At 41.8% G+C, this 20,060-nt stretch overlaps 1 protein-coding gene across 7 annotated transcripts in view; it reads right to left on the reverse strand.

The window, feature by feature from the left end:
• Positions 1–20,060, reverse strand: part of HMCN1 (hemicentin 1) — a 393,372-nt gene that overhangs the window by 236,455 nt on the left and 136,857 nt on the right. For all 7 annotated transcript variants that reach the window (XM_061634028.1, XM_061634030.1, XM_061634029.1 and 4 more), the window contains 4 exons: positions 15,259–15,371; positions 12,984–13,143; positions 11,358–11,532; positions 1,834–1,961 (listed from right to left, as the gene is read on the reverse strand). In XM_061634028.1, the coding sequence (XP_061490012.1) occupies positions 1,834–1,961; positions 11,358–11,532; positions 12,984–13,143; positions 15,259–15,371 (576 nt within the window). The remainder of the gene's footprint in view (positions 1–1,833; positions 1,962–11,357; positions 11,533–12,983; positions 13,144–15,258; positions 15,372–20,060) is intronic.

Below are 20,060 nucleotides of genomic sequence, written 5' to 3' on the forward strand. Positions count from 1 at the left end.
TCCCAGCAGGAGCCCAGGGTGGCAAACAAGGCGCTAAAAACACTTTAAAACATCATAAAAACAGATCTTAAAATACATCAAAACAAAACAGTGTTAAAAAAATTTAAAAAAAAAACTTTAAAAAAGGGTTAAAACATTATTAAAAAACATATTAAGCAATTCTAACACAGACGCAAAGATGTGTTAAGCATCCCCTGGACCCACTGTCTCAGCCTCCCCCCCCCCCCATGTGCACGAACAAGCCAGGATGGGCAAAGATTGAAAGGGCAAGTGGTGGTATGGACAGCCAGAAGCAACTTGTCCATGTCTTCAGGCCTCAATAGTTGGAACTGATCCCACAGAACTGGATAAGACTGGATACACCACTGGATACTGTATCTGAAGTTGCATTAAGATCAGTATGAAGATGAACTATTTTTTTCTTCAGAGTGCCTAGCAAACGTATGGCAGGCCTTTCTTGGTTCCAATTCCCCATTAACTGGGGCAGGTAACAGCAGTTTGAGGGCGTCACACAGGCAAAAAATGAGTCTTTTTCACTGCCATCAACATTATATACCATCTTATCCCCAATGCTTTTGAATATCTATATGATGCCGCTAGGAGTGGTCATTAAGAGTTTCAGCTCTACTTCTCCATAACATCCGAATCAGAAGAGGGTGCCTGGACATAGTGGTGGGATGGTTGAAGGAAAATAAGCTGAGCTTGAATCCTGGCAAGATGGAAGCACTGTGGGTGAATGGTTCCCATGTCTGAAAAACTGACCAATTGCCTGCCCTGGACAGGGTTGCACTCCCCCTGAAGGAGCAGGTACACTGTCTGGGGGTACTTATGGATTCAACTCTGTTACTGGATGCCCAAGTAGCCTCAGTGCCAAGTGCCTTTTATCAGCTGCACCTGGTGAGATAACTACGACCATTCCTGAATCAGGAGAGCTTAGCCACAGAAATTCAAGACTCAATTACTCTAATGCACTCTATGTGGGGCTGCATTTGACCTGGAAACTGCAATTAGTGCAGAATGCTGCAGCCAGACTGCTGACGGGAGTGAGATCCTGTCAGCATATAACATCTCTGCTCAGAGATGTCCGCTGGTTATCAATTTGTTACTGGGCCAAGTTCAAGGTGTTAATATTGGTATATGAAGCCCTTAACAGATTGGGACTAGTTTACTTGCATGACTGCCTTATTCCATATGTGCCCACTCAAGCACTTTGCTCTGCAGAACAGGGACTGTTTCAGGTGCCACATAATACTTGTTCTGCACTTATAAGAAATTGTCCCTTTAATGTGGCAGCACCTACTCTTTGGAACTCTCTGCTCTGGGGAACACCAAGGACCACAACAAGCTCTGCAGTGTCACACCAGGCACTCTGAGGCAATCATGTAATTCCCTGAAGGAATTAATCTTTGCTTAACATTTCTTATTTTTAAACCAAGTGAATCTGGTATATCTAGAAGAGTCTGTTGCATAAGAAGAAGATAAAAGAGAATGGCAAGGTGGGAATGTGGTTTGATGACAAAAATTGCACTGCTGACCAACATGTTAGTGCTTTTTTGTGTTATCTTTAGGGCTAAACTAATGATATGGGCTTGTTGATTTCTTTGGTGTCTAGAATGGTCCTAAGAAATATGCTGCAGTGTGTTCCCTTTCATTAAATGGGGCCTGTGCAAGAAAAATCCCAAAATGCTGTGCCCAACAAGTCTTATTGAGGGTGCCAAGATCAAGGGGTACCTATTATGCTATATAAGAGTATACTAGTGCCAGTGACCTAAGCAGTTCATCTGCATTTACGTCATGCACAAAAGGACTCTTAATGCACTTTAAACAGCTTACCATGTACAGTTAGTTTCACAGTCTGAGTCGCATTCCCAGCAATGTTTGTGGCTACACAGATATACATGCCACTGTCTGAAACCCGTGTCTCAGTGATCTTCATTGACCCTGAGGGGAGGAAGGTGTGTCTGGAAAAAATAGGAAACAGATATGACTGTATAAATATTTACCATGAGGAGAATGAGCATTACTTTGACATTAGTAATGAATACCACACGCTAAACAGCATCTGTTCAGTATTATTTTTGCTCAATTGGCCGTTTTTACTTAAATGCGTTTGTGATCTGTCTGACTTTTTCTTCATTCTACATATCTCCTGAATGAAGTAAGCGATTCCGAACAACAACAACAACACTTCTTTAACATGCCATGCTGTAGATCCAATCTATGGAGAAATTGGCAGAGTTTCCTATTATGTTTTTACATTTGAGGAAGTGTTTTTACCCCATATGCCCCACCTGGCTTGCGCATTGAGATCAGGAACGGAGGATCTCCATCAGAAGTAAAACTTACTTGGTCTAGAATAGGGACGGAGGGAAACTCAATTCAGTTCACATTAATGGTGAATCTATCAAATCCACACATTCTGAAACAATATGGGAACCAAAACACAGCCATCCTTCAAAATTTGCACTTATCCAAATTTTGCAATGCAGTTATCCAACCAAACAATGTTTACAAAAATGCATAGGGGAAAGTATGCATAACAATAAGTATATTGGTGAAAATAACACCCAAAATGCTTGCAAAAATACATTCGTGTACCGTAATAAAAACTGCATACAAAATGTATTAATTATGAGAAATTCACACTAAAATGCTGATGAATTCTCATGAGAATTTCCTTTTTAAAAATTTGCAAACTGCTGCAGAAATGAGGAAACCTGAATATAAGAATGAAGAAATGAGAAACTGAGAAAACTGAAATGAACAGATCCTCCCATCCCTAGTCTAGAAACAGGTAATTTTTAATGGTGGCCTCTGATCTGCAGAATGTACTCAAGAACTACCGGATCCATTCCACTGTTCCTTTAAAGGAGACAATGCAAACGTTTCCAGTAGCAGATGGCATGGTGTGGGGAGGGTGAGTGCCTGACTTCCCAACAGCTGAGTCACTCCTGCTTACCAGGAAAGAGAGAGGGAAGGGTGGTTGACATCTGCAAATGCACCAGCAGAGTACCAACTTTCCTGTTGCCAGTACTGAAGTGGCAAATTCAGTAGAGGTGCTCTTCATGATAGTCATACCACACACCCTCACAGCCACTCCTTCTTCTAAGATTATACAGCCTCCTAAACTTATACAATAAAATGAGCTTTCAGTCTCTTATCTTGTTTGGAATACTTTCCCTTAGTGATGCATTGCAACTATCAATGCAGATCACCATGTGTTGCCTTTCAGCTAGATCAACTGTTCTCTGTGCACGTACATGGGCAAATGTACTAAGATGCTGTAAGGCAAGGTCCTTTGTTAGTTTCCCTTCTTGGTTGCAATACTAAGACTAAAGGGCAGTTGGCTACTGAGAAGAGTCTTCTCAGTGGCTGACTCACCTCCTTTCATTCTGATTGGCTCCAATCAGCAGGAAATGCCACAGAAGACATATGGTCCCTGCTGGGACCCTGCTCCCCCAAAAAGTAAGGGGTCTCAGATATCCTGGGACCCTGGATGACTACACCCCTGCCTGTCACCTCACCTTTCACCCTCTCCTCCAGTAACTCAATTGTCGGAGAACAGCTGAGCACTGCTGAACCACCATGCTGTCTACTGCTGAACATTTCTTTTTGTCAGGCTTTTGAAACAAAAGGGCATTGCTTTTTGACACTGTTCTGAAATGTTTTTTCTCCTTTTATGTTGCTTGTTTTATTTACTGATTGCTATGGTATTCTGTGTACACCTTTGCTGTATTTAGTTATTTTATTTAAAATATTTATGAACTGCCCTTCCTCCAAAGTAGTGCAGGGCGATGTACAGCAAACTAACAAACATCATAACAGAAACAGTAAAAACAAAAGGCTAAAAAGAAGTATTAACAACTCATTAAACCACTGGTTCAAATAAAGCTGCTGAGGATCCCATTATCAAGCTACAAAAGCCTGGGTAAATAAAAATGCCTCAACATCTGAAGACCAACAATGAGGGAAACAGACATTCCTTTAGGAGGAGACCATGATGCCACAGTTGGGGCCCAGCACAGAGAAGGCCCTTCTACACATCCCCTCCCTCCAAATCCTGATGGGAACCACAAGAGCCTCCCCTACCCCAATCTTAAGGATCAAGTTGCCTGGTAATGGAGGAGGTACTCCTGCAGATATTTGGGTCCTGGGCTGTTCAGGGATTTTTAAAACCACTTACGATGTTTTATATTTAAAAGTACCAAAGCTGTGTATAAAAAAAAAAATCATACACTAAAAACAGTATAAAAAATAATACACAATTTAAGGTAATGTGAAATTCACTATCATACAGTAATGACAGTTGGCTGTATGCACCAACCAATATTAATTTATTGAACCAATAGTGAAAAAGCAGGATATAAATCTAACAAATAAATAGCCTGAATGTGAGTGCCCCAGTGTATACAGACAGATACATTTGTCCAAATCTAACCTGAAGGAACCAACCAGTCCTCAGAAAAAAGTAGTAAGAAAGCCAAGCCATAAATCACATGGTCTTTGATGTCTGTAGAAGGGGCAGGATTGGAGCTTGAGCTTGACAGACAAACGGTCAGGGAATACCTAATCACTTTGAATGAGTTCAAATCGGCAGGGCCCGATAAACTGCATCCTAGAGTATTGAAGGAACTGGCTGAAGAAGTCTCAGAACCGCTCTCTATTATCTTTGCGAAATAGTGGAGGACTGGTGAAGTGCCGGATGATTGGAGGAGAGCTAATGTTGTCCCTATCTTCAAAAAGGGCAAAAAGGAGGAACAGGGGAACTACAGACCAGTCAGCCTAACATCAATCCCTGGGAAAACTCTGGAGCAGATTATAAAGCAGTCAATCTGTAAGCACCTTGAAACCAATGCAGTGATTACTAGGAGCCAACATGGATTTATGAAGAACAAATCCTGCCAAACTAATCTCATCTCATTTTTTTGATTTGATAACCTCCCTTGTAGACTGTGGGGATGCTGTGGACATAATATATCTCGACTTCACCAAAGTTTTTGACAAAGTGCCCCATGATATTCTGATTAGCAAGCTAGAAAAATGTGGGCTGGATGGAACAACTATCAGGTTTATCCACAGTTGGCTCCAAAATCATACTCAAAGAGTGCTTATCAATGGTTCCTTCTCAAACTGGGCAGATGTAACGAGTGGGGTACCACAGGGCTCGGTCCTGGGCCCAGTGCTCTTCAACATTTTTATTAATGACTTGGATGAGGAGGTACAGAGCATGCTTATCAAATTTGCAGATGATACAAAATTGGGGGGCAGCTAATACTGTGGAAGACAGAAACAAAATTCAAAGGGACCTTGATAGGCTGGAGCATTGGGCTGAAAACAACAGAATGAAATTCAACAGGGATAAATGCAAAGTTCTACACTTAGGAAAAAGAAACCAAATGCACAGTTATAAGACGGGGGATACTTGGCTCAGCCATACGACATGTGAGAAGAAACTTGGAATTGTTGTTGATCACAAGCTGAATATGAGTCAACAGTGTGATGCGGCTGCAAAAAAGGCAAACGCTATATTAGGCTGCATTAACAGAAGTATAGTTGCCAAATCGTGTGAAGTACTAGTTTCCCTCAATTCAGCACTGGTTAGGCCTCATCTTGAATACTGCGTCCAGTTCTAGTCTCCGCACTTCAAGAAGGATGCAGACAAACTGGAACAGGTTCAGAGGAGGGCAACAAGGATGACCAGGGGACTTGAAACCAAGCCCTATGAGGAGAGACTGAAAGAACTGGCCATGTTTAGCCTGGAGAAGAGAAGACTGAGGGGAGATATGATAGCACTCTTCAAGTACATGAAAGGTTGTCACACAGAGGAGGGCCGGGATCTCTTCTCAAACATCCCAGGGTGCAGGAATGGGCTCAAGTTGCAGGAAGCCAGATTTCAACTGGACATCAGGAAAAACTTCCTAACTGTTAGAGCCATATGACAATGGAACCAATTACCTAGAGAGGCAGTGGGCTCTCCAACACTGGAGGCAGGGCCGGTTCTAAAGGGCGGCCAGGTGGGGCACTGGCCCAAGGGCCTCTGGAGCTACAGAGGGCCCTCCGCTCTCCTTCCACAATCTGCGGAAGCATCCATGGACTGCTATCCCCCCGCTTTACCTACCTTTCCGTTGTTTTTTGTGGCGCGCAGATTTGCCATCAATCAAGATGGCGGCCGAGGTTTCCTTAAGGGGCTGAAGCCTCTGCCACCATCTTGGTTGATGGCACGCATGCGTGCTACACATGCACGTTGCTGCCATCAACCAAGATGGCGGCAGAGGCTTCAGCCCCTTAGGGAAACCTTGGCCGCCATCTTGATTGATGGCAAATCTGCGTGCACCACAAAAAACAATGGAAAGGTAGGTGAAGCGGGGGGATAGCGGGGGGATGGCGGGCAGCGCGGAAGCTCCTGTCTCGCGGAGGAGGACCGGAGGGGCGCCGGGCAGGCTGGTACCCAAGGGCCCCGGCATGCCTGGGGCTGGCCCTGACTGAAGGTATTCAGTAGTTCTTCCGATCAAGCAAGAGAAATATTAAAGAAATTGTAAAAACTGTATTCATACTGCAAACTCTATCACAAATATATATCCTTCCTGCCCAGAGTTTATAATAATAGATTTCTGATGGCTTCAAGTGTATTGTCACTCTGCTCGCAGGTGTTCATGGAGTGGTGGGGCATTGCTGCATTTGCAGCCATGCCACTCACAGTGGCCAGGGTGAAAGATGGGAGGGCAGGATGATTTGTGCACCAGCCTGGAGCTAGTGAAGCAATCGGGCCCCATGCCATCACACAACAGCAGTGAGACAGGCTTGGGATCCAACAGATCGTGGGCTAGCTCAGCCCCATACCCTCCCCACCTCTGGAATTCCCCATTTCAGGGTCTTCCAATGGCTACACCTGCTGGCCCACACATTTGGTGGGCAGAAGAGGGAGTTGGACGGAGAGACACCTCTGATCATTCCAACATCCCTGCCCCTCGGCAGCCTGGCATACAGGGCCGGCACCAGCCTGCCCCAGGCCTGTGGCACTGTAGCCCACAACACACTCATCCCCAGTATAGGCAGCCGTGGCTAATAAGCCTGCCCACGCACCCCACCTGCCTCTCATGTCATGTGAATAACATGCATATGTATTGCATATGCCTGCCATCAACTAAGATGGCTGTGGAGGCGTCAGTCCATTAGGAAGGCCCTGCCATCATCTTGAGTGATGGCAGGCATTTGTACATAGCACACAGCATTCACATTGATGGGAGCGATAGGTGGGGCATGCAGGCAAGCTTACTGAAGCCCTTGCTGTCTGTATTGGAGGTGCCAACGAACTCCCTCTCCATTATCCGCAACAAGGTCAGGTTGCAGGACCTGACCCTGCTACAGAACACAGAACAGGAATGCCACCCTCCCACCCTAAGCAGGGACCTTCAGGGGCCCTCAGCCAGGGCCCAACCTGGCTACTCTCTAGTGCCAGCAATGCTGGCATAAGAGTGGTTTGAATTGTTCTGTAAGCAATAGATTACAACAGAGAATTGCATGAACTGACAGCTATAGAGGTTCAAGATTCAAGTCAGAAGTAGATGAATCTGTTAATTCTGGTTCCTTCTCTCAGTTTCTCACTTCCCCAACTTTAAGTTCAGTTTCCAAACTTTCTGCAACAGTTTGCATTTTAAAAAAACAAACTCGTGAAAAATGGTAAGCATTTTACTGCACATTCTCCTAGCACACATATTTTGCAAGTGATCTTCCCTAATACAATGCTTTTTGTATGTTATTTTCACGAATATATGCATTTTTATGTATCCTTTCACCTAATGTGTGCATGTTTTACACTTGTTTTGGCTAGAGAACTGAAACATTTTGAGATGTGCAAATTTCGAAGGATTGCTGTATTTTGATTCGCACATTGTTTGGGGAAATGCAAATTAGGTAGCTTCACATTAAAATGCAAACTGAACCAAGTCTTCCTCCCATCCCTAGTCAGACCTTATCAGATAAGCTGTCAATGGTTAACATGTATTCAATATGGTATTTGAAAAGGAGAGATTCTTTATGTTAGTCTCCTTACTGTTAAACATGCCAAAACAAAGGCAGACAGGTTAGCCAGCAGAACTGCTGGCTGTTGTCCTGAATAGATAGGATTAGAAAGCACAGCAAAAACAGGATTAGATCTCTCTGCGCTACAGACCCAGTTCCCAACGGTATATTCTGACACTATATCTGAGCCACATAATCCGAGCCAGGTGAGGAATAAGACGATCAAAGCCATTAAAGGGGGGGAGGGAGTGTAGCCAAGCTAAACAGCAGCCAGACAAAGCGAAGACAGGAATGAGAGCTGGAAATGGGAAAAGGCTGGGAGACAGGAAAAGGGCATGGACAAATGCCAAGTACAAAAATACACAATCAACAGCCGCCCATGATGTATCTTGTGCTGGGACTTTAAGCTGTACTTGGGAACAGGACATTGACGGTTGGTCCATGTTTGAAAAGCCCCAATATAAGCATGCCTGCGAGAAGGTCCTAGGCCAGGGAGATGGAACTAGATCTGTCCGGCAGGCTGGATCCTGACTTTCTCTTATCCCCACAGACCACTATAACATGATGTCAGATGAGGAGTTTTCCTTCAAAATCAAACTGTATGAGCAAAGGCAAAGGGGCTTGCTGGCTTCACCTGCTCTGAATGCTAATGTTGGGACTTTAAAACAAAAACAAATCCAGCAGAACCAGTGCTGACAGCAGCTATTTCAAAGCTTGAGAGGCAGACCCTCTCCCTCAGGAAGATTTACTTCTAGATCACTTTGGAGAGGGACTGGGGAAAACTGGGGAACATTTTTTTATGTCTTCCCTCCCCAACAGCACTTAGAGGATGAACATGCTTTTCCTGTGCAGAACTACGGGTCAACCACACTGCTCTTGCCTGGCCTGATGCCCTCATTAAGCCTCTGAGCAAGCTAATATCATGCTTTTTATCTACCATCTTAAAAACAGTTACAATCATTCCAAAATAAAGAGAAAACACAACCTAATTTAATACCACTGTAATAATGTAAATATATTTTGAAGCCTTTGAGACCCATTTTGTGCCTCTGCTCTAGGCAAAACCTTGATAGATACCCAGGGCTGGCACCAGACATGACTGGACCATTGGGCACCAGCCTGACCCAGGCCCGCAGCAGTGTAGCCCAATACCCCCCCAATATAGGCAGTGCAGTGCTAATAAGCCCACCTGCATGCCCCATCTACCTCTCATGTTATGTGAACGACATGCATGCACAGCACACATGCCTGCCATCAACTAAGACGTTGATGGGCATGTCAGCCTCTTAGGGAAGCCCACCACCACCATCTTAGGTAATGGCAGGCATGCGCACACAGTGTGCATGGCATTCACACTGACTGGAGAGGTAGGTGGAGCATGCAGGCTCTGAAGCCCGTGCTGCCTGTATTGGCAGGGTGCCTGGAAGCTCCTCTCAGCAATCCATGGCAGGGTCAGGTTGCAGGACCCAACACCGCTGCGGATCAGGGAACCCTTCAATGGTCCCTTTGGACTGTAAGGGCCCTCGGCCACAGCCCAACCTGGCCACCCTCTAGCTCCAACCTTGCAGATACCCCTATATCCTTACTCAAATTATACTACTGAGGGGAGCATTCAAAGACATAATCCCCTACCGGCCATGTGAAATGGTACATCTGTGCCATATGACTACTCTGAGCATGTGTTTTGGCTTTGGGTTTGGAATCAACAAACAAATACAAAAGATATGAACCTCTTAAAATGGGGAGACTACAATGCTGTAACTTAGTTTACAGGCAATTGTGTTATTACAGGGAACTTTGTGTGTGCATCACTGTACCCAATCCAATGCAGAGTAGCGGGACAAATATAACCAGAAAAGTTCTGGGAATTGGGTACACATACAACAGAGGTTGCATCCAATAGCCAAGAGGTAAGGCTATATTTCAGCTTGTCTACAATACCTCGCCTTAGTGCAGCTGATCACGAATTTGAGACTCAGTAGAGTTCTTAAAACATAACTTCCACAGCTCATCTTAGAGGGAGCAATTAATCACATAAGACATTTTAACTCTGAAACATTTCAAGTCTAGTACAGATGAGTTGGCACTTTCTTGTTGCTATCCCTGTAATAAATGATGCTTTGCAAAGTTACCCATGGCCTGAAAAATGAAGCATTTCAGAAAGTTTGAAACTTGTTTTGTTCTTGTAACCACATATTAGAATAGAGTACATAGCATTACTAATATATAAGCAAAAAAAAGCAGCCAGAAAGGATGGAAACAGCATTAAAATTCTATTCGATTGTCTAATATGTACAAAGTGTATTTTGCAATACAATTTACAATGCTGAATGGTATTCAGCATGGAAAACCACAAAAAAGCATAGTGGGATTCAGAAGGATCTGTTAATCCTGATGCAAACTCTCCAGTGTAAACTTAAGAATTTCAGTAAATGAGCTAGAGAAATTGAAATCAGAATTTTGGACCAAAAAGTCAAAGGACAGCCAATAATCATTTGCACACAGCCCAGGAAAGTGTATTAAAAGACCAGAAAGATTTTTTGTACAATTGTATAAACTTCTTAGCTTTATTAACTAAAAAAGCAGACAGCCATGCAAATACACAAGTAATTAATAAAGCATATTTAAAATAGTGAACCTCATATCTACATACAAGTTTTTATACTGGAGTTATATAATTAAACATTCATGGCTTCACCCAAAGAATCCTGGTAACTGTAAATTGGTGAGGTTGTTAAGAATTCTTTGTCAGAGATCCTGCTGCCTCCTTCCCCTTCCTTCCCAAGATTCCCCACGAATTACTGATAAACCAGTTTGAAAACGGCACCAAGAATCTTTTCTTGGGTTGTGAGCACACTAGTCACCTACAGCAAAGCATTTCCATTGCCCACATCTGGAGGAGCAATGGGTTGATATGCCCATCAGTTGCAAAATCTGTTCGAAGCTGAATTTTTTAAAAAACTCGCTCAAGCTGATCCCACCAGGGTTTACAGTAAAAAGGGACAGGATTTGACTAGCAGCGTGTGCTCCCGTTTTCAGAAAAGAGAGGTCTAGGTGCACTGGAACTGGCAGAAGAGTGTGTCTCTACCCTTAGAGAAAATTACAAAGGACAGGCATGGTACAGTGCAGATAATGTGTTTCCATTGATAAGATGGGTGGGGACTGAAATATAAAGGTAGGATAAAACACTGAACTTTTGAGATATATTTATTTAGGCAAGGCATTTGTGTAACTTTTCAGACACAAAAGAGAATCTAGCAGAGTATCTAGCAGGCTTCAATTCACATCAATGGGACAAATTCAAAATAAAAACCAACAAATGGAACAACTGTTACCTTGGAGAGTATGGAGATATAAGTTGCATTTCTTTAGCCCAGGTTATTATAGGGGGTGGCAAACTTTTCACCTCACAGGGAAGTGTGACATCTTTCCCTGCAATCACTGATATCACCAGTGGGTTGTCCAGTGAAAGTCCTTGCTGATCTCCAAGTCTGGATACTCTTGGTTTCACTACAACAGAACATTCATATCATCAAAACACATCCAGGTATCAAAGTGGAATATATATAAAAATATTTCACTTCAGATTAGCATACATTGCATTCTGCATCTGCTGAATTCTACAATCACAATTACAAAAAAAAATACGTAGTCAAACAATGAAACTGAAGGACAGAGGCAAAGAACTAGTGACTATCTCAAAACCACCCAAGTGAATCCAAACCCAAAATTGGGTTTCAGTTCAGGCGACCCAACAGCCTATCCACTAGACCGCTCAAGCTCTCCATGTGGGCTAGCATACCAGAAGAGGATATTCAGGTGTCAGTTGACAAGCATCTTGAAAGATTCAGTAGTGGACAGCATGGTGGGGCAGTGGCACTTACATAACTAACCTCTGGTCAGTTGAGTCATTGCTGCTCACGGAGACACAGAGGGGGAGAGGTGGCAAGGTTGCCATGGTGCAAACGCAGCAGTGGAAGTTACAGATTGGCTCTGCTGGTGCATTTGCACCATGTCAACTACACTGCTGTCTCGAACCTCCCTCTCTACCTCCTGGTAAGCAGCAGCAACACAACCGACTGGAGGTCAGATGAGTGCCAATGCCCCTCCACACCATCCAGATAAATTTAAGATGGAGAAATTTAAGTTGAATGATACATATATCCAATTTTATGATACTCCAAGGGATCCTATTTTACACCAATAGAATAATCTGTAAAAATGCTTCTAGAAATTGCACCTTTGGGGGACAGGGTCAGCACTCTGACTTTGACTATTGGTCACTGCAGCCCATATGTTATGGGTGGCAAACTCCATGCCCACTGCAGCTAGGTTATATGGACTGGCAGAATTAGCATAGGAGGCAGAACTAGTATCATGCCAAAATAGCAACAGTCTCTCTAAATCCCCAAAACAGGAAGTTCCTTTGTCACATTTCACCCCTGCTCTGTCGTTGCTCCTGACCGCACTGTGTGGAAGCTCCCTTAGAGATTTTACACATGTTCACTTTTATTGATTTAGGTATTTAAAATTAGTACCCTATTTTATCTTAAAGAAATAAGTCAAAGTAACAAACCATTAAAAACAAGAAAAATATTGGAAATACAGATTTTTTAAAAATAAAAATCAGCAATACCACAACAAAACAACTAACAAGGAACACATTTCATACAGGTTTTCTGGATTTAGCCTCTCCATCCACCTCACCCCATCCTTGCTGCTCTGTCCAGAGCAGCCTTTTTCAGCCCAGAGATCACACCCTGAATATGGGTGAACCAGTTCCGCTAAACTTTAGGCAATGCTCCAACTGAGTTATGCTAGAACATGTGACATTTACCTGGTGCACTGCCACGGCTTTTCTGAGATTTCCTTTTTTTCTTTTTAAACCCAACAAGCCAAATTCTCAAACAAAACTGAAGTAAACATTATCTGAAAATGCAGGTGTTCGACTTTTTACGTACCATAGACAGTCAGATGAACTTTTCGTGTTGCATAGCCTGCCACATTTGTTGCAGTGCAGATGTATTCCCCAGACTCCTCACCTCCTGGAGAAACTACATACAGACTCCCATCAGACCCTGCTGAAAATTTTGGATTGCTGGGAGAAATCATTTCTCCTCTCTGGGAAAGACAGGAAATTACTAATAAGATGTACTTATTCAGATGAAAAAACAATGCAATAATAGCCAAGCTACGTCAGAACAACAATCCATCTAATACAGTATTCTGTCTTCCCGAGGTAGACTTCTCTGCTTGATTATTGGTTTATATTTTTGAATTTGATTGTTTTGTCATTTAATTGCTTTATTGGTGTGTGGTTTTTGCATCTATTATTGTTGTTTGCTGCCTTGGCTGTGACTTATGGGAAGATGGGATGTGAATAGTTGTAATGAATAAAAACTCCAAGGGACATTCACAAGAGGACATGGTCATCAATACAGTAGGGCCCCGCTTTACGGTGTTCCGCTTTACGGCGCTTCGTTCATGCGGCAGTTTTCAATTAGGGAAAGGCCCCGCTCTTACAACGCTTGTTCCGCTAATACGGCGGGTTTTTGACGTCATTTTTGCGCGACGCAGCCCATTATAGTCTATGGGGCCCCGCTTTATGGCAATTTCCGCTTTACGGTGGGGGCCTGGTCCCTAACCTGCCGTATTAGCGGGGCCCTACTGTATCTATTCCCTATTAATCTCTACCTTCTGGACTTAACATTGAGACTCCAATTCAAGCTGGATGTGTACCTAAAAAACCATGTACTTATAGACAAACTCACAAAACTATGAAGGTCTGTATTAGAGGCCCTGCTCAGAATACCCCCAACTTTGGAAGTCAGGGGACAGAAACAACAGACAGGGCTTTCTTGGCTGTGGCATTACATTTGTAGAACCTCACCCACCCAGCCATTCCATTCACTAACTCAGTGCCTTCCTTGATCCTTTGTTGTTGTTATATGCCTTCAAGTCGATTACGACTTATGGCAACCCTATGAATCAGTGACCTCCAACAGCATCTGTCATGAACCACCCTGTTCAGATCTTGTAAGTTCAGGTCTGTGGCTTACTTTATGGAATCAATCCATCTCTTATTTATTTATTTTTTATTTTATTTCATTTATATACCGCCCTAAGCCTGACGGCTCTCTGGTTTTCCTCTTTTTTTACTGTTTTTCCGAGCATCATTGTCTTTTCTAGTGACTCATGTCTTCTCATTACGTTTCCGAAGTATGATAACCTCAGTTTCATAATTTTAGCTTCTAGTGAGAGTTCTGGTTTAATTTGTTCTAACACCCAATTATTTGTCTTTTTCATGGTCCATGGTATCCGCAAAGCTCTCCTCCAACACCACATTTCAAATGAGTTGATTTTTGTCTTATTCACTTTTTTCACTGTCCAACTTTCACATCCATACATAGAGATTGGGAATACCATGGTCTGCGTGATCCTAACTTTAGCGTTCAGTGATACATCTGTGCATTTGAGGACCTTTTCTAGTTCTCTCATAGTTGCCCTCCCCAGTCCTAGTCTCCTTCTCATATCTTGACTATTGTCTCCATTTTGGGTAATGACTGTGCCTAGGTATCAATAATCCTTGACAAGTTCAATGTCCTTAGATACCAATTAAAAACACTACTATTTATACTAGGGCCATTTGGACATTTTCTTACTGATATTTAAGTTGTTGATGTATGCCCCTGAGGATGTCCCTAATGTTGCTCTTTTGGTTTCTGTTGATATTCATTGCTGTTTCAGTTGTACTGCTTTTATTTCTTACATGGAATTTTTAAAAAAAAACTATTGTTGCAAGTCACCTTGGGAACTAAGAGTGAGAGGCAGAATATAAATCCTTTAAGTAAATAAATGTATGCATTTATTTAATCCTTCTCAAAAAGGATTAAGATTGCAAGTGTCAGTTTTAGCAGAGTAATTACCAATCTGAATGACTAAGGCTGCAACCCAATACAAACTTAACTGAGATTAAGTCTCATTGAACCCAATGGAGCTTACTTCTGAATAGACATGTATTGGATTGCACTGTACGGCTGAGGGTAAAGACTTACTTTTTTATGTTGCTTGGATTTTGGCTTGTTACTTTATTAGGAAATTAAAAAGAAACTATTTAAAAGGGCATGTCTTTCTAACAGCGATTGGCTTTTGGAAATATGTATACTGATTCATTAATTTCTACATGTTCAGTTGATCTTTCACTATAAACAACTCAAGATAAAATGAGATAATTACCTTGGACCAGACTATAGATGGCTTAGGAACTCCACTGGATTTGCAGGGCAGTGTAACCGGGATCCCTTCTATAGTACTGAATATCTGCTGTCCATGTTGAATTATGGGTAGAACTGAAAACACACACATAGGCACTTTGCAAATTATTTCAGTTACACAATGTTTTCCTTTATGCATATAAAAACTGACAACCTATTGACAATAGGCCTAATGCTGTCTTGTAAGGACATACATAAGCCCCTCCTGTTTTATCGTTTATGGCAGGGAAAGGCAACCAGCAGCTTCTCCATCAAGCCCTCAACATCCCCTCTTCCACCATCCCCTTACTGTGCAAGTTTTGGGCTTTAAAAAAGTCCCCTTGCTAGAGAGCACACCTGGGGAGGGGGAGGGTAACTGAGTGTGATCCTTGAAGGTTCCATCACCACCCAGCAAGCAATCAAGCTTCAAAAAAGGTAAAATGCTTTTAAATCAAATTTTAAAACATTTTAATATGCGATTCATTTTAAAAAAATAAAACTTCAATGAAGCCTACATATTTTGCAGGCTTTTATCATCAATAGAGGACTTCTATAATGCAGGCTCTTTAAAATGTCTGACAGGTAACGGTAATGAAGTGGATCTGTAAACACACCTTAAAAATGGTTAAGCATAACGTAGACTATATACCTTCAAAAAGCATGAAAAATTCTTCTTCTTCTTCATTTTCCCTAAATGGTACAACAGTTTTACATACTTTCTTGCATTAGTCATACAAAATTCCACGTTACAGCAATTTGCCCAACTACACCTAATGAATCTACAACTGGGGTAAGTTTTGAACATGTGACTTCCTGACTCATAACTGATTCTCTGCACTAACTCAAGTGAGCATACAGAGCATCTCTTTACCTTCGAGAAGGGGAATGTTCCATATATGGAGTGAAAAATCTACATGTGCAAATGGAACATCACTGCTTCACAGAATAGAATAGGAAACCCTTGCATGCACAGCATTTCCTGTTTGCACTGGAACCATTGGATCATGGCCATATTTGCAATCATGAATGAGAGAAACCTCTTGAAAGATGATGTTTTTATAACAGTGGCTAAGAAAAGTGCCAGCAAGACAGTACAATGAATTTTGGACTTCTGGGAAATGTGGAATTGGAAAAAGATCTGGAGTTTATGGATATTAGAAATAAAATCTACTGTTTGGAATTTAACGTTATCTCTGAAGAAATTAATGAAGATATTAGAGATAAAGTTATCAATGGCTTGGATAATCTTCTGGACTGGAATGATGTGATGGAGCTTGATATAGAGAAAATCTATGGAATTAACTGCAGCCATGTGACAATGGAAAAACTCTCAAGAGATGAGCCAGTGCATTCTGTAAAAAAGGAGAACAGAGATATGACTTTACAACAATATTTCAGCAACTTATTCAGAATTGATGGCAAGAAAATATTTGGGATAGAGGAAATTCCCATCAGACGCTTATTATATGACTATGGCTATGACAGCAAGATTATTATGGAATACTGATAATGGAAGATTGGACACTGAAATTACTGGACTTAACAGGACTATTGAAGATGGAAGATGGAATTAATATGGATAATGGAATAATGGCTATTGAAATTATTGGACCTAACAGATTTTGATGAGATGGATTAATCGATATGTTTATTTGGACTATGGTTATGACAATAAGATTATTATTATTATTAACGAGATGGATTAATCGACATGTTTATTTGGAGAAAAATTGATAGATATATTTCTTAAAGAATTGAAACCTCTCTTTGACTTTTTGTGGAAAGAATAAAGTAATGTTTATGAGATTTGATGATTAATTAAGATAACTACTGGAGGAAAGTGATTTTATAATATAATTTAAGAGACAGGATTGTTATATATTGTAGACCTATAACTGATTTGATATGTGACAAATGGGAAGTCAACATTTTATTTTTTTTTGTTTAATCATTTTTGTTTTGTTTTGTTTTTTGTCTTTGAATGTTTTATGATTTTGTTTTGTATGTTTTATGAAAATTTGAATAAAAATTATTGTAAAAAAAAAAAAGACAGTACAATGAATTTTAAACCTTTGCCTTGTGAGCAGTTACTAGTCACAGAGAAATTGATGTGACTCTCTGGTTTCTTCTAAGCCATTCCCATACCACACTGCGACATCATTATCATGTGAGCAAGGCTTGCTGTATGGATACGACCAATGCCATCATTTTATTTTTATCCCTTTATCCATATAAACTTGAACAGCTAATCATATGCATGTCATAGAATCATAGAATAGTAGAGTTGGATAAGGCCATCAAGTCCAACCCCCTGCTCGATGCAGGAATCCAAATCAAAGCATTCCCAACAAATGGCTGTCCAGCTGCCTCTTAAATACCTCCAGTGTCAGAGAGCCCACTACCTCTCTAGGTCATTGGTTCCATTGTCATATGGCTCTAACAGTTAGGAAGTTTTTCCTGATGTTCAGTCGAAATCTGGCTTCCTGCAACTTGACCCATTATTCTGTGTCCTGCACTCTGGGATGATTGAGAAGAGATCCCTGCCCTCCTCTATGCGACAACCTTTCATGTACTTGAAGAGTGCTATCATATCTTCCCTCAGTCTTCTCTTCTCCAGGCTAAACATGCCCAGTTCTTTGTATGAAATTAGTTCTTAGTTGTATGAAATGGCTGGTCAGGTCAACATTCCTCTATGGCAGAAACAATAAACACTTGGAGCATTTATTCCCCCATCCATGCAATATTAAATCTGAAAATGTCATATGGCTTGTTAACTTGTGCACTTTTACTACCTATGACAGCATGCGTTGAATGTGAGGAAGTTTTGCCTGGAAGTGAACCAGCTGTTGGTCTGTGCTATTCATAAAAATGTAAAGGACAGTTGAAGATGATTTCCAAAATTTGCTCCAAGAAAATCTAAAAGTGTATCAAGAACACATGCTCTGATCTCAAAATAATATCTGTAATTAGGTAATGTGCATACTTGGGGAAATACTGCTTTAATTGCATGGTTACTTCCGATTTCCATGGTTCGAAATTAGAGTTTTTCTAAAAACTTTTAGGGCTGGAAATGAGATAGGATAAGAATTAGTTGTTGGTAAATGACTAGGAGAAGGAGGGATGGGGAAGGTATTAGCAGAACAGAATGACTGGAAAGACAAGATGTAGAAGCTTCAACCAGTATATGGAGCCCATATTCTGACACTCTCTGTACATTTTCCAACATAATTCTGCAATGATAAGGGGCAGTATTCAATTAAATAATTGTGTGAATGCTGTTGGCAGTAAAGCACCAACATATAGACTTACAGAATAGTAGAGTTGGAAGGGGTCTATAGGGCCATCAAGTCCAACCCCCTGCTCAATGCAGGAATCCAAATCAAACCATTCCCAACAGATGGCTGTCCAACAGCCTCTTGAATGCCTCCAGTGTAAGAGAACCCACTCTAGGTCATTGGTTCCATTGTCATATGGCTCTAACAGAGGTTTTTCCTGATGTTCAGTCAAAATCTGGCTTCCTGCAACTTGAGCCCATTATTCCATGTCCTGCACTTTGGAACAATCGAGAAGAGATCCCGGCCCTCTGTGTGACAATCTTTCATGTACTTGAAGAGTGCTATCATATCTCCCGTCAGTCTTCCAGTGTTGAATAGAGGGGAACTAATACTTCACACGATTTGGAAACTATACTTCTGTTAATATAGCATTTGTCTTTTTTGCAGCCACATCGCACTGTTGGCTCATATTCAGCTTGTGATCTACGACAATTCTAAGATCCTTCTCACATATCATATGGCTGAGCCAAGTATCCCCCATCTTATAACTGTGCATTTGGTTTCTTTTTCCTAAGTGTAGAACTTTGCATTTATCCCTGTTGAATTTCTTTCTGTTGTTTTCAGCCCAATGCTCCAGCCTATCAAGGTCCCTCTGAATTTTGTTTCTGTCTTCCACAGTATTAGCTATGCCCCCCAATTTTGTATCATCTGCAAATTTGATAAGCATGCTCTGTACCTCCTCATCCAAGTCATTAATAAAAATGGTGAAGAGCACTGGGCCCAGGACCAAGCCCTGTGGTACCCCACTTGATACTTCCACCCAGTTTGAGAAGGAACCATTGATAAGCACTCTTTGAGTATGATTCTGGAGCCAACTGTGGATTCACCTGACAGTTGTTCTATCCAGCCCACATTTAGCTAGCTTGCTAATCAGAATACCATGGGGCACTTTGGTGAAGTCGAGATATATTATGTCCACAGCATTCCCACAGTCTACAAGGGAGGTTACTCGATCAAAAAACGAGATTAGTTTGGCAGGATTTGTTCTTCATAAATCCATGTTGGCTCCTAGTAATCACTGCATTAAGAACATAAGAACATAAGAAGAGCCTGCTGGATCAGCCCAGTGGCCCATCTAGTCCAGCATCCTGTTCTCACAGTGGCCAACCAGGTGCCTGGGGGAAGCCCGCAAGCAGGACCCGAGTGCAAGAACACTCTCCCCTCCTGAGGCTTCCGGCAACTGGTTTTCAGAAGCATGCTGCCTCTGACTAGGGTGGCAGAGCACAGCCATCATGGCTAGTAGCCATTGATAGCCCTGTCCTCCATGAATTTGTCTAATCTTCTTTTAACGCCATCCAAGCTGGTGGCCATTACTGCATCTTGTGGGAGCAAATTCCATAGTTTAACTATGCGCTGAGTAAAGAAGTACTTCCTTTTGTCTGTCCTGAATCTTCCAACATTCAGCTTCTTTGAATGTCCACAAGTTCTAGTATTATGAGAGAGGGAGAAG

Source organism: Rhineura floridana, chromosome 6 (genome assembly GCF_030035675.1).
Source record: "Rhineura floridana isolate rRhiFlo1 chromosome 6, rRhiFlo1.hap2, whole genome shotgun sequence".
NCBI lineage: Eukaryota > Metazoa > Chordata > Lepidosauria > Squamata > Rhineuridae > Rhineura > Rhineura floridana.